Source organism: Eschrichtius robustus, chromosome 5 (genome assembly GCF_028021215.1).
Source record: "Eschrichtius robustus isolate mEscRob2 chromosome 5, mEscRob2.pri, whole genome shotgun sequence".
Classification (NCBI taxonomy): Eukaryota; Metazoa; Chordata; class Mammalia; order Artiodactyla; family Eschrichtiidae; genus Eschrichtius; species Eschrichtius robustus.
In genome coordinates this window covers 145437013-145452866 of record NC_090828.1, presented here as the reverse complement: position 1 = coordinate 145452866, position 15854 = coordinate 145437013, and the positions used below count along the sequence as shown (strand labels likewise).

Genomic DNA, 15854 nt, shown 5'->3' with positions numbered 1-15854 from the left:
TAGATACAACATTAAAGAGATAAAAAATGTTTAAAAAAAAAGAAGGATTATTTTGGACTGAATTGGACTGCAAGACACATGCATGCCTCGTCTGCCCTCGTCCACTCTCCGGCCTGGCTGTGTCATTACACTGATGACACACGGCCTCCCTCCCCCTCGGCCCGGCTGCCGCACCTCCTCTCGGGCGTCTTCCATGCTTTCCTTCCACGAGCCCGCTCCCAGGAACCCCCGGGCTTACCCTGTCCCTGAGCCCAAGTCTTTGGAGAACGAGACTAGAGCTCTTGGTGCCCGTCAGGGCTATAAGGCTGCTCTCTTGCTCTCCTGGGCCTGCGGGACTCACACACCCGTGTCGGAGGAGGGAGCTGCCAGGAGAGGAAGAGCTGGGGTGGCCCTTAGAACAGCTGCCAGTGTTTCACAGCTCTCGTCGGGCACCTGACCCAACCACAGAGCGGCTGGGCCGGCCCGCCCCAGGAGGGCTGGGCATTCGGCAGCCTGCGCTGCAGAGAGCTCGCCTGTGGCCCCAGGCCTGAGACACAGGCCTCTCCTAGGTAACAGCTCCAAAGAAGGATCCATCCTGCTGGAAGCGCTGGACAAGATAAAATATACCCTCGTTACCTCCCTCCGTCCACCAGCTTACCCGACATCTTCCAGAAAGTGTCTGGTGACAGCCCACGAAGCAACAAAAATGGCTGGGGAACCTGAGAGTTAAAAATAAAGGGGGGGGAGGGGGGGCAGAAAGGAGAGGACTCAATTTTCAGCACCTTTATGAGAGACAGGACAATCAGTGATTCCAGGCCAGGGAGCAAGCAGGTGCCAAGGTCTGGTTGCCATGGAAACCCCCTCGCCATCCTGTGTAAATCTGCAGCCTCCCGCTTCAAGGGTGCCAAGGAATCCCTGGGAATGGAGGCAGGATCAGACAGATCCTGAAGGCCACTGGGGGGCAGGGGGCTCCTGGGAGCTTGGGCCAGATTCCGGAGGACCTCTGCGGGGGAGAAGGGAGGGGACCAGGGCCCCTGGGCAGGCCCATGGAGCTTGTGGAGGCCACTGGTGGAGCCCTTTTCTCAAACTGGGATATCTGGGGGGGGATGCAAGGCCACAGGAGAACATTTAGTTTTATTTGAATATTGGTTTGTAAAAAGCTTGGCCATTCAACTGGTAATGTAAGCTATCAATGTTATGTAAACAAAAATACATTTTGGACTAGAGAATTGTATAAGTACACAGGAAATTTAAAGATAAAATACAAGAACACTTCCTGACTTCTGGCTGAACGTGACAAACTGAACTTACACATTTATCTCTGTTTCTCACTGAAACCCCCCCAACATGAGAGTAAAGAAATAAAAAAGCTACAAGCCCATAAGCACAAAGAATGGGCAAGGAGGGTACAGTGCACGAGAGATGTCAGCACACTTAGGAACCTGGGAGCTGGCAGAGGAGCAGTAACGGATGTCCCAGAGCAGACGAAGCTGAAACACAGCGCGGCATGGGGGCTGCTGCTGGGAAGGCGCCCGGGCCCGGTGGTGAGGGCACCCGGGACGCCAGCAGGCAGGAGAGAGGGTGGGGCTGGAAGACAGGAAGCACGGAACCACCCCAGGTGACCAGCACCACCCTCCTACAGCCAAAGAGTTCATCCCCGACAGAAGGGCATTCTCTGGAGAAACAGAGCCAGGGGGAATGGGGCTCTGGCCCAGCAGAGGGTGGGAGGGGTGCTCAGCTGGGCACGGGGACCAAGAGATGGTCTACACCTGTGCTGCCACGTGTGGCCACTGAGCCCTTGATACGTGGCTGCTCTCAGATGAGCCGTGCTGCAAGTGCAAGAGAGCAGATTTGGAAGATGTGCAGGAGTAAAAGACTGTAAAATATGTTATTAATGATTTTTAAAATTATACATCGAAATGTTAATATTTTGGTTATATTGGGTTAAACAAAATATACTACTGAAATTAATTTTACTAATTAGTGAAACTAATTAGTTTCTTTTTACTGTGTTTACTGTGGCTACTAGAAAATTTTAAGTTATATAAAATACAGCTCAGATTCTATTTTTAATGGGCATGCCTGTCATCCGCTGACTGGTAAGAGCCCACCCCCAGGCTGCTCAGTTCTCAGACTCCTAACAGCCGGGATTGCACCCTTGCTCGAGCCCTCCAAACCCCACCCCAGGCAGGAGATGACAGGATTCTTCCCTGGAGGAACCAAACAGCCCCAGACAAAGGGCCTCTAGTACCGATGCTGAGGACCCACGAACACAGCGGCCACTTCCAGCCCCGTCTCCCTTGAGAGACATGTGTCCCCGTCCCCCCCCCCCCCCCCCCCCCCCCCCCGCTCCCCTCCACACCCACACAGAGGGCCTTCAGTCAACACCGAAGTGACTCACTCTTAAATATGAATAGTCAAGGTCATCAACATCTGAGGAAAGCTGATTACATAAAAGACAAGGACCAAAACAACCAGAGAAAAGGAACTCAGAGGAAACAGACCATACAGGCTGTACGAGGAACTTGAGCAAAACAATTCCAAGGAATATCATCAGCGAGATCAGAGGGACGATTACTTCTCCAAGACACAAACAGGATGCCGAAAACAGGGAGCATTCAGAGAATAAGGAAGAGGGCTTGGAAATTCAATATATGATGATCAAGATTTTTAAAACTCCATAGATGGGATGGAAGATAAAGACCAGGAACTGCCCAGAAAGCAGAACACAAAGTGTGGAATGAAAAGTAAGAGGAAAGAAACGAGAAAATTAGAAGCCAATTCCAGGATGTGCACCATCTGATTAAAAGTTTCAGAAAAAGAGGATTAAAAACCAGAGGGAAGGAAATGATCAAAGGGGCAGTGTAAGAACACTGTCCAAGAAATGAAGGATGTGAGTTTCCAGATGAAAGGACCACCACATACCAGCAAAAGGATGAAAACAGACTTGCATGGGGGCAATCCCTATGATATTTCAAAACACAGGAGACAGAGAGAAGATTCTACAGATTCTACAGCTTATACAGAGGTGAGTAAAAAGGCTCAGGAAACAGAACGACATGGCATGTCGCATAACACCAGATGCCAAAACAGAAGGCCTTCAAAATTCTGGGGAAAAATAACTGTCAACCTAATTTCTATGCCCAGCAAAACTACAAATAGGGCATGAAAGTTAACAAAGATATGTTTAGATATGCAATGCAAAAAAATGTAGCTTCCAGACGTCCCTGGTGGTGCAGTGGTTGAGAATCTGCCTGCCAATGCAGGAGACATGGGTTTGAGCCCTGGTCCGGGAAGATCCCACATGCCGCGGAGCAACTAAGCCCGTGCGCCACAACTACTGAGCCCATGCGCCACAACTACTGAAGCCCAACAAGCCTAGAGCCTGTGCTCCGCAACAAGAGAAGCCACCGCAAATGAGAAGCCCACGCACCGCAACGAAGAGTAGCCCCCACTCGCCGCAACTAGAGAAAAGCCCGCGTGCAGCAACGAAGACCCAACGCAGCCAAAAAAAAAAAAAAAAAAAAAATGTAGCTCCCGTGCACTCTTTGTTAAGACAGACACTGGAGGATGTGCTCCAACACGACTGGACAGTAAACCAAAGAGAGGCAGACAAGAAGTCAAGGAATAGGATTCGTGGAGGAAAACGAAGGAAATCTCAGCCTGAAGGTTAAGGGAGTTGAGCAAGTCTAGAGAATGACCAGCCCAAATAGAGCAGGAGGGCAGAAGGCTCTTCTAGAAAGAACATGGGTGGGTGTATCACGTTAAATAGCATCCCCCTCCAAAGGTTCATACCCCTAGAACCTTAGGATGTGACCTTTTCTGGAAATAGGGTCTTTGCAGGTGTTATTAGTTAAGATGAAGTCATACTTATAAGGACCTTAATCCAATATAACTGGCATCGTTTTAAGAAGGCCGTGAGATACACACACAGAGAGGAGACATAGAGGGAATAAGACCATGTAAAGATGGAGGGAGAAATTGGAGTGAGGCTCCCACAAGGCAAAGAAGGCCAAAGACTGCCACCAACCACCAGAAACAAGGGCAGAGGCATACAGCATATTGTCCCTCAGAGCCCTCCGAAGGAATCAGCCCTGCCAAGGCCGGACTTTGAACTTCTGGCCTCCAGAACTGGGAGACAATAAATTTCTGCTGTTTGAAGACAAGTGGCAACTTGTTACAGCATCCCTAGGACACTAATACAGCAGGAATAAACTAAACAAATAGGAACTAATAGACTTCACGTTGTTGCATTTGATGATGGGGAACCAGCGCTGGAGGGTTTTCCAGTTCTGTTGAGAATTTGGGAGAATGAATGACAGCAACACAAAATGAGTCAATAAAAAATGACTCCGTAAGTTTGGGATTAACACACACACACTACTATATGTAAAATAGATAACCAAAAAGGACCTACTGTATAGCACAGGGAAGTCTACTCAATGTTATGTAATAACCTATATGGGAAAAGAATCTGAAAAAGAGTGGATATATGTATATGTATAGCTGATCCACTCTGCTGGACGCCTGAAACTAACATAACATTGTAAATCAAGTATACTCCAAAATAAAATAAAAATTAAATTAAAAAATGACTCCATAAAATATAAAAACTTAAATACTGGAAGTAAAATCAATGTACACCGGTTGGCTCTGTAGTAAACAGTACCTACATAGACATGATGATATATACACTGAATATTGTGATTTAGCCCCAAACTGTGAAAGACTCTAACGGGAGGATGGAGGTGGCAGATGAAGAATTTTATACCCTTCCCTTTAACCACAAGGAGTCAACAAATAATGCCTCAGGACTTCCCTGGCGGTACAGTGGTTAAGAATCCACCTTCCAACGCAGGGGACGCGGGTTGGATCCCTAGTCTGGGAACTAAGATCCCACACGCGGAGGGACAACTAAGCCCGTGCGCTCTAGAGCCCGCGTGCTGCAGCGAAGATCCTGCGTGCCACAAGTAAGACACGACGCAGCTAAATAAGCAAATAGATATTTTTTAAAAAGCGGGCCAAGGATGTGAGTAGACGGTAAAGAAAAAAACAGTGCCTCAGATGGACAAATCGAGACACAGTAGAACACTGTTTAGAAGCATGAGAGCAGATATCAAGGGGAGCAGCTAAAGAGCTGGAGGGTGTTACACCTGGTGGCAGAAGTGGGAACCTCTTCAGGAGCTGCTTGCTTCTGTTTGTTTTTCATTTTAGACTTGTAGTTCTACTTACTTCTTTAAACCAAGTACACGTGTGGCTTTGATAAAAAACAACTTCTCTGCCTCAGCTGCGGGTACTTTGGGCAAACGTGGATTCTGAGGGCCACCTGTTCAAGACCGTCTGTCTTACATCTTTAACAGCGAGTCGTGGAAAAGTTTGAAAAGCGGGTAATGGCTTAGGTCGTGGTTCTCACTGTGGTCCCGGCAACAGCAGTGTCGGCTTCACCTGGGACCTGGTTCGAAGTGCAGGGTCTCAGGCTCCGCCGCCGGCCCGCTGGACAGAGACCGTGGGGCGGGGCCCAGGCAGCCAGGTTGACGTGCCCTCTGCGTGGTTCCAGCGCAGCTCCAGCTGGAGCAGCACCAGCGTGAGGTCCCTCCGTGAACGGGAGTTTGACGCAGCTCCTATGAAAGCCAGAGGTATCGCCCTTTCCTGGGCACAGACTGACACCCCAGGCACCGTGAAAAAGTGAAAGCTTTGGATAAGTAGTAAAAACTTGGAAAGCGCGTGCCTTCTGACTCAGGGGTCCCAGTGCCAGGATTCTCTATTACACGTGGAATAAGCGTTGCCCACAGACGTGCTCCTCACTGTGTTGCTTATCACAGTGAAAGATGAGAAACAACCTAAGCATCCAAAAAATAGGTGTTTGGTTACATACAGCCACACAGTGCTTAAAAATGCTTACTGAAGATTCGAAAGAATGCAGAGCATGCGTCTGTGTTCGTGGAAAGAGGCAAGATCCAAAATTCTACATACAGGACGACTGCAACCACGTGGGAAAAACTGGGAGTATAAAGGAAGTCTGGAAGGAAACCCTAGAAAATCTTCAACAGATGGGACTACGGTAATTTCTTTTCCTACGTTAAAAAAACTTTTTTTTTGTTTTGCAAAGTTTTATGGTGGCCACATACTCATTTCAGCAACCTATCTCTGGGGAGGGGGGTGAGTACAAACTGAGGCAGGGGCCGCTGCTCCTGCAAGACAAGAGCCTCTCGCAGACAGCTTTAGACCTTCCTGAGTCCCTTCATGTCCCCTGGGGGCTGCGCAGGCAGAGAGGCACAGAGAGAAGGAACCCCTGCTGTTTAATGTGCTGCTCTATCCCCAGGGCCTGGCATATAGCAGATGCTCAATAAATATTTGAGGAAGAGGGACTTCCCTGGTAGCCCAGTGGCTAAGGCTCTGCGCTCCCAATGCAGGGGGCCCGGGTTCCATCCCGGGTCAGGGAACTAAATCCCACACGCTGCAACTAAAAGATCCCACCTGCTGCAACTAAAGATCCTGTGTGCCGCAACTAAGACCCAGTGCAGCCAGATAAATAAACAAACATTAAAAAAATATATTTGAGTAAGAAAAGAAGGCTCTCATTATCTCATTTAAACCTCCTACAAACCCATGATGGAGATATTATCACAATGCACTTTTGTCTCCTTGCTAGACTACAAACCCCTGGAGCGATGGAACCATTTTTGTTTTTGCTTTTGTAATCTCCGTAAGCCCTTCTGAGCACAAAGAAGTGCTCAAAGAAAGTTCAGCAAATTATGATCCTGACATTATAGCTGACGAAACCGTCCATGTTCGTACAGGGAAATCCCGGCAGATCTGGGAGTCAAGGCTCAGTGAGTTGGCTAGACACTGGGGGCATCTGGGGCAGAGTCAGCAGCACAAGGCAAGCCCCTTGTCCCAGGCTCCCTGGAACTACTGGCCTATGTGGAAATCCAGATCTGCAGAGCCCTACATCTCCTGCTGACTGAGGGTCATGTGCTAATCAGGCTGCCAGAGTTCAGAAGCAGGAGGGCTCAGTGAACTCCGCTGGTTCAGGCAACTTCCCTGATGGTCTGATGAGGAGACAGAGCCCTTGCACGAAAGGATTTAGACAAGCAGAAAAGACAGTGGAGGGCATTCCTGGCAGGAGCACTTCTTAATTAAAGGCACCAAGAGGAAAGTAAATGAAGCTAATGGCTACTACACATGACTACCCCTGTAAGCCTGTGAGTCACTCACAGAAACCTGACTCTGTCTAGAACCCAGTGGGTAACTTACATATGTTTATCAAATGAACAATTGATGGATGGAGGGAGGGAGGGAGGCAGGAAGGGATAGAGGGATGGATGGAGGGATGGCGGGATGGATAGGTGGACGGATTGATGGAGGGATGGATGGATGGATGGATGGATGGATGGATGGATAGAGGGATGGGTGGAGGGATGGACAGGTGGATGGACTGACAGAGGGATGGACGGATGGATGGAAGGATGGATAGATGGGTGTTTGTTTATGGCAGAATAAGAGTTAAGGGGCTTCGCAAATAGACAGGCCTTGGTTTGAATTCTGGTTCTACCCTTGTCTACAGTGTGAGCTGAGCATGTTATGTCATGTCTCTTGAGCCAAGGTTCCTCTAAGAGGCCTCTGGAGGTTGTTGTGATGATTAAATAATGCTTGCAAAGTGTTGAGCTCAAAGCCTGGCATACGGTAGGTGCTCAAGAAATCAGAATTATTATCATCTTCATGGACCAGAAAGGAAAGGGGGAAGAGAAGCAGTGGGGCCTGCAGTTAGCTGTCTTACTACCATTTCCCCTCCTTCCTGGAAACTGAATCCTGAATTTCCTTTGGGAAGCTATGTGGTTTGAGTAGCTTAAGCCAATCAGTGTATTCCATTCTCTCAGGCCCCTGTGATTGGTTCAAGGATGTGTGTAACACTTCAGCTGGTCCAATCAAGAGTGAATCTCAGAGTATTTGCTGGGAGTGCTTGGACACGGCCTCTCTCTTTCATCAGATTTAACAGTGAAGCCAGGAAGAAGCCCAGAGCTGCTGGCAGTTACACTGGGAGCACCTAATGATAACACTGACGTTACAGGAGGCAAAGCAGAAAAACAAAAAGAAACGCTGAGCTGCTGGCTTCAGCCTCACCTGAAGCTGGTAATCCCCGGACTCGTCAGTTATACGAACCAATTAATTCCTTTGATGTTTAAAGCCTATCGAAGGCAGGTTTTCTGATACCTACAGTCAAAAGCACCCTAACTGATACAAAAGGAAGCAGGAATGAGGACGTATGGATGCGACGTCTGGGGAAGACGAGGCAACAGTGTTGGGGGTATCAAACTGTAAAAGGCTTTGGATGCCAGAAATTGGGGCTAGGTTTTAGCTGTTTTTTCCCATGTGACAGACAAACTGAGGCCAGAGAGTTAACCATCAAGCAACTTGTCTAAGATCACACAAGTTCACGAACTTAACTAAGTATAGAGCTGAAACTGGAACCCACACCCTTCTCCTTCTGCCTCAGTGCCCTTTCCCACATAGCATGCAGCCACCGTACCCCTGGAGAAACATACCCCATCCGAGGGCAATAAATCCCTGGAGCCATTTCCTTTCTGAGAAGAAGGAGACGACGAGGAGTGTGTGAAGGTAGAGGCCTTCCACCAGCAGCCAGGAGTAGTTGGCCATGATGCAGTACTGGAAGAAGACCATGACCAGCTTACAGCCCACCTGCAAAGAGAGGCAGCTGAGTCCCAGGCTGGAGACCCTGGGCTTCCCTCCAGGAGAGGTGGGGTGCAGTAGGGGTCAGCAGCCAGGCCAAGGAGCGAGCCTCTGGGGCTCACGGCCATCCCCTCTGGCCTTCCACTATGAGAAGACCAGGCTCATAGAGTTCTCTAGAGTGGAAATCCACAGGCCAGCAGGCTTGGTCAAGATGGCCAAAGGGCTGTTGCAGCAGCAGGAACGGCATTCAAATTCTGGAACCGGCTGCCAAGTGTCAAACGGTCAGACATCGCCCAATTCCCAGTAGCAAATGAGGGCATTTTTCAGATGAGGAAACTGAGGCCTAGAGAGGGAAAGGGATTTCTGAGCAAAAGGTTAATAAAATCCTTTCCAGGTTTAGTTTTCCTGGAAATAGATGAAGAAGGGACAAGCTAACACTGATGAGAGTACACGACCCTGCCTGGTGCACTGCATCTGGACTGCAGGCCTCTGAATACCCGAGGGGGGTGCCAGGGTTGGCCCTGCCTGATGCTGTGACTCTTGTGGCAGGCCTGTGCCTTGCCGGGATCCCTGGAAGCTACGCCTGTGGGATTGTCGGGCCGAGGCTTCTACGCCAGCACGGCTCCCATTCCCGCACTGTGAGGGCCTCCTCTCCTTTCACCGCGCTGTTCCCTGAAGAGAGGACAGCTCCTGGGATGGCCTGAGGGCTGCTGCCCAGAGCGCAGGTCACGTCCATGTCCACAGCGGGGGAGCGCCCAGGGCCGCCTGTGGCCTCCCAGACACTCCGACTCCAGGCATGGCCTGTGGCTGGCTCGTTGGTCTGCGGGTCAGTAGACCCTGGAAAGGTTCCCTGCTGGGCACTGCTGGACTTCTCCACTGGTCAGTGATGGGGTGGGGCCTGAATCTGTCTTCTGACTCCCAGGAAATCTCCCTGAGACACAGGGGCCCTGCTTGAGGGACCTCTCAGTCTTGAGTCAGAAAACACACACATACACACACGCACACGGAAAACTATAAGCAAGGCAAACCTGACAGATCTGTGAGCAATTACAGATGTGAGTGGTGGGAAGTGGCAGGCAGGCTGACTAAACCAATCTCGATTTCCAATCCCCTTCTCCCTTGCTGGCTTCTGCTGTGGAGACTATGATAGTAAAATACTCAATCTCCCAGCTTCCTTTGCAGTTAGATGTTGTCACATGACACAGTTCTAGCCCGTGAGACATAGACATAGTCTTGGGAAGAGGCAAAGCCTCCCAAAGAGAAAAACAGTTTAACCTTGACTTTCCTGCTTTTTGCCTGGAACATGGATGTGAGGCCTGAGGTTGCAGCAGCCATGTTGCTAACATGCAGTGTAAAGCATGGGATCAAGAATGACAGAGCAGAAAGGGAAAAGGACTGTGTCCATCATGGCATGGAGCCACTGTGCCACCTCTGGGTCACCCATCTGTGGACCGCTTCTGTGGGGAACAACCCCCATTTGTTTAAGGCACTGATGTACAGTTTTCTGTTACGTACAGCGAAAGGGATCCTCAACTGGTACACAGTGATACTGCAATGAACGAAGACTCATCTGAGCTCTCAGAAGGAGGACGAGGGCTAGATTTAACAAAACGATTGTTCTACTGCACTTCTGGGTGTGCAGACACACAAGCATATGCTCACCTTTTTCTTTCTACAACCCCAACCCTCTAGCTTTAATCATCTGTCTACATTTGGGACTTGGCAGGAGCAGGGAAAGGAGGGGATTGCTATGCGTCTAATTCCCAGAATGGCTAATCCACTCCGGGACACTGGGAGTTGAACAGCAGCCCCATGGGCTTCTCGACAAACTGCTTTCATATGGGTCCCAGACTGTGCATGTGGGGACATGAGACTCCCTGAACCTCCCCAGCGCTGGCCCCTTTACTCTAGGCATTAAGTGCAGCCTCAGCAGGGACTGCGGGGGCAGCAGGGGAGCAGGCAGGCCTGGCCACACTGTGGGCCACGCAGGCGTGTTACCCTGTGGGCATCGCAATGGGCGACGTCGTCGTCGGAGAAGAGCACGGCATCCTTGATGAAGTTGGACAGGGCACGCAGGATGAAGGACACAAAGAGATGCATGTGGATGTAGTTGCGGGTGCAGTGGAGCTTCCTGGAGGGAGAGGATGCAGGGCCGGAGGGGTCAGAGCCGGAGGGGCCCAGGGCTCAGCCGCCCACCCTCCCCCCACCCCACGCACCACGGAAACCCAGGCCCTGGACGTGACAACTCTCTAAATCTCCCTGTTTGCAGAACCTGAATGAACCCAGGCCCCCAGGTGCCCAGCCTACTCTGTCTCATGCTGCAATTAAAAAAAAAAAAAAAAAAAAAAAAAAAAGCTGGGGTTATAAGGGCGAGATCCTATTCTGCCCCGACCACCACCTCCAGCTCCCAGAATTGTCAGAAGGGGGTGGGGAAGGGGGCAAGTGGCACAGAAAGAACACAGGCTGTGGGGAGAAATCAGACCCGGGCTCTGCCACTTTTCAGCTACTCGACCTAGAGCAAGCCCTTCACCACCAGAGCCTAGGTTTCCCCCTTGCTGTAGGGACAGAAGTCTGTTAACTGCTCCCCTCCTTCCGCTTCAGGAACCAGGCTTTCTTGTGGGGAGTGCATCCCAGCTCTGGTTGGGGAAGATGCTACCCCTACCCGCATGACAGACCTGACCAATCAGAGCTCCATACCTGGCTGCAGTGATTGGCTCAGGGATGGGCATGTGACCCAAGCCAGCCAATGAGAATTCCCCCAGGACTTTCATTGCAACTAACGGAGAAGGGGGTCTCTTGGCCCTGGTGTCGCTGAGCTGGTAGAATGTACGTCTGCAGCCGCTGGTGGTTGTCTGTGCCAGCCCCGCGTAAAGCCTGCCTGAGGCCAATGCAAGGTGAAGAAATGGCAGGAGACAGACCCAGTTCTGCTGGTACCTTTAAGCACCTAGATCCAGGCACACCTAAAGCCAGATGCCCCTGAACTTGTCAGTATGTGCATCAGGTCACCTTTGTTTTTCTTAAGGTGTTTTAAGGCGGATTTCTGTTTCTTGCAACCAAGAGTCTGGCTAATATACCTGTAAAATGGGGATGATACCTATCTCACAGCATTGTGTGAAAATTAGAAATGATACATGTAAAGCAACTGGTGCAGTAAGTTCTAGTGATGTTCAGTAAATGTCAAATGAATAAAGGAATGAACGAGGTCACAGAAACTTCAAAGTTTTGCCACAGGTAAGCTTTAGATCAACAGGGGACAAAGCGGCCCACCCAGACCTTCCTCTCTCTGGTCAGAGCAATTAAAAGAGACCCGAAGTCTGTGCCGGGGAAGGCTGGGAGGATGGAGAGCTGGCAGCGGGCTCTTACCGAAAGGCACAGAGGACGCTGAGGGCAACCAGCAGCATCACCAGGGAGGAGCTGTAGCCCACGGTGTACATGACCTTCAGCTTCAGGAGGTACTCGTACTGCAGAGAGAGAGGACTGTGTCAGCCCCGCCCGCCCACCTGGCTGCACCTGCCCTTTTCTGCCACAGAGTGTACCTGCTCCAGGCTGCCGAAACCCCTTCAACTCTGACCGCTATCCTGTTCACACCCCAAGGACACACATTCATAGACTCACAACATTTTGGCTTGGGAGAAGACCTTGGGGATCATCTGATACCAGTTCAAACTTCTATCCCATACACAGGGCCCCTGACCATCACCCTGAATTCAAGCCTTTGCTTGAATACCTCCAGGGATGAGGAGCTCACTGCTTTTTGAAGAAGTCACTGGGTATACAACAGTGCAAAGTATTAGATAATTTTTTCTCAAGTGAATCTAAAATCTATTACCTTTAAATTGTACCTGTTGGTCCCTTTTCTACTTCTGGAGTCACTGAAAATAAATTGAATTTGTCTTGCACCTAGAGCCCACTATTATTTTAAAAATAAAATTTTCACTGTAGAATAGCTTTAGACTTATAGAAGAGTGACAAAGATTCTACAGAGAGGCCTGTCCTTTCTGAATACAATTCTTCTGCCCATCTGCCCCCCACTTATCGTCTGGGCATTAAATATTCCCTGTGTCTTTAATCTCTTTCCATAACCCTTCACCATGTTTCTCAACTAATATGCTCCAGTTTGTGAATGTCCTTCTTAAACAAGACACCCAGAACCAGATAGCTGAAAAGCTCCAGATGCATTCTCTGACCAGGAAGAAACAGAGTGGGACCATCACTTCCCCTGATCTATACACTGCACCTTATTAATGCAGCCGAGCAGTCATTTACTTGTCCAGCAGCCAGCTCACACTATTGGCTCATCTTTGATTCAAGAAGATCTCAATGGAATGGAATAATGTGACATACAGAAATAAATGTGAAGACCTGTATTTTTAAGGTTCAAAAAAAAAAACAAATTGTACAACAGTCTTAAAAAGAATCAAGGAAATAAAAAGTAAAGCAATAATGCCATACCATTTTTTTTTTTTTAACCAACCAAATTAACAAATATTTAAAAGTACTAATATTCTATGTAGGTGAGGGTATAGTAGGAGTGAAAATTGGTTCAGTCTCTCTGGAAAGTAGCATGTATCAAGAACCTCTGAAACATGCATTCCTTCTGACCACCCCTCTACCTCTAGGAATTAATTCTAAGAATTATCAGAAATATAAAAGCATATTTATATATAAAGATGTTCATCACAGAACCATTTTTGATGAAAAACACACAAATGTCCAACAACAGAAGAATAGTTAACTAAATTCTTTTAAATCCAAAGGTTAGACTGCATTAAAAAATGGTGCTTACCAAGAGTTTTAAAAGATGTCAGGACATAATGTAATGTTAACTGAAACGGCAGAATACAAATTTTACATGTACAGTGTGATTTCTGCTTTATGTAAAAAAAGTGTAAAGTTGAATTGTATGAAACTGCCCTTTTCTGTACATCGAAAAAGACCGCATATTGGCCATCTCATGTGGTTCAATCTCATACACACACAGAAACAAGACTGTAAGGAGGTGTGTTAGACATTATTAGTGGTTAACTTTGGAGTATAAACTTGTGGATAGAGTCGTTATTTTCATTTGTATTTTTTTCTGTACTTTTCATTTTTCTTCAGTGGGTAAGTACAATTTTATAACCAGAAGAAAAGGGTAATAAAAAACAAAGAACCACAGGCACAAGAATACTACTGGGGAAACCTGACAGCTGTTCATATGAAAATGACCTTGAGGTTTGAGTGGCCCAAGCTCCATGGCATTAAAGAAGTGTATGCAGAGAGAACATGCACAGGCTTCAGAGCCAAGAGACAAGGGTTCCCAACCCAGGACTGCTACTACTCACCAGCTGTGTGACCCTGGGCAAATTACTTAACTTCTCTGAGCCTCAGATTCCTCATCTGCAAAATGCGGATAATATCTACCGTGCAGGCTTTTTGGAAGAACAAATAGGGTATCAGGTAGAGTACCTAGACAATGCCTGGCACTTGGAAGACACGCAGCACATGTTGATTCTTCCCCATCTCCACCCTCTACCCCCCCAACCACCGTTCAGTCTGAGGCAGCAGTCTGACAGTGCCGGTGTGAGGTATGGGTATGGGGTAGCTGCCAGGACAATTAGGTCTCTTCTCAGTTACATTAATGCAGTGCTGTGCAGCAGGCCATGCTGGAACGTCTGGAGTGTTTGGTCCAGCTCTGGGTATGTTACTTTAAGAGGAGCATTAGTAGAGTGGAGCACCTCGGGGGGAAGGTGACTGTCATCTGAACTGGCTACACTGCACCCTACAGGAAACAGACAAGCTTAGGGAAGCCGAGTACTAAACGCCTGAGACCTCATTGTGAGCCCCAGGGGTAGGGGAGTAACCACAAAGCCCACTGGACTCAGACGGACCGAAAGTTTCCTGGCAGCAGAGGGAACCTTTGACGGCTGGCTGCCATGTGACCCTGCGCTTCGGCACTGAGGCGACTGCGACTCCAGAAGCCAGAAGCCGCCTCTCAGCAACACGCGGGGAGCCACGGCGGCAGAGGTTGCATTGCATGAATGGTTCCTAGACTTGGGGACGTCAAAGAGCAGTGAAATGTCAAAAAGTCGGAGGACCAACGCGTCAGCCTAGGATCTCGTCACGTGTGGGACGTGCCCCACAGCTGAGGGCGTCGGCCTCACCCCGGGGACGCCTGGGTCTGCAGCCCCGGGTCAGGAGCACATCGGGTTAGCCTGTGGCAGCGTGAGGAGGCATGGGGTGACAAGCGCGCAGGGTCCAGACTGAGCATCCCGTGCTGTCCTGTGGCTGGGTTATTGTCTGCCGGGTCACCCTCAGGACGCCCTGGCCAGCTCTGCCTTTGTCTGTAAGATCTGACCCCAAAAGAGCCCTGTTCCCAGGAAGCCAGATGTGACCTCTGCCCCAGGCCTCAACCTCTTCAGCTGTGCACCCCCTGCCCCCCAGAGGGCTGCTGCCTGTCCTGGATCAAGCTGCCCATCTCTCTGCTGTGTGTCTCGACTGGGCCCCCTCCTTCTCTATCCTCTGCATCAGGAGACAGCAGACGTTTTCCATAAAGGGACAGACAGGAAACATTTTAGGCTTTGGGTACTATTCGGTCTCTTTTGCAACTATTCAACTCTGCCCTTACAGTGCAAATGGGTGTGGCTCTGTGTCAATAAATCTTTACTTGCAAAAGCAAATGGTGGGCTGGATTTGGCCCAAGGGCCCTAGTTTGCTAACCTCTGCTCTCGGTAAGCAAACTCCATTTTTTTTACCCAAGTGGCAGCTTTGCCTGGTCTTTCTGCTAATCTGTCCACTGTTGGCAATTGGTGTGGGCCAAGTCAGGAAGTTGCAAAAAGACAACCAACAAATACATACTTTCACCATCATTTGATTAAAAGAGAAAAAGACATTTCAACACTAAGAAAGGATGATTCAATTCTCAGAATAAAAGAAAAAGTTTGTGGGAATTCCCTGGCAGTCCAGTGGTTAGGACTCCACGCTTTCACTGCCAAGGGCCTGGGTTCAATCCCTGGTCAGGGATCTAAGATCCCACAAGCCTTGGATTTCCCTGGTGGCGCAGTGGTTAAGAACCCGCCTGCCAATGCAGGGGACATGGGTTCGAGCCCTGGTCCGGGAAGATCCCACATGCCGTGGAGCAGCTAAGCCCGCATGCCACAACTACTGAAGCCAGAGCGCCTAGGGCCCGTGCTCTGCAACAGGAG

General features: G+C 49.3%; 1 protein-coding gene across 1 annotated transcript in view; it reads right to left on the bottom strand.

The window, feature by feature from the left end:
- Positions 1-15854, bottom strand: part of SCTR (secretin receptor) — a 64600-nt gene that overhangs the window by 12414 nt on the left and 36332 nt on the right. Inside the window, exons 5-8 of the mRNA XM_068543699.1 lie at positions 12034-12131; positions 10669-10801; positions 8526-8679; positions 638-698 (exon numbers count right to left, since the gene is read on the bottom strand). Of these exons, the coding sequence (XP_068399800.1) occupies positions 638-698; positions 8526-8679; positions 10669-10801; positions 12034-12131 (446 nt within the window). The remainder of the gene's footprint in view (positions 1-637; positions 699-8525; positions 8680-10668; positions 10802-12033; positions 12132-15854) is intronic.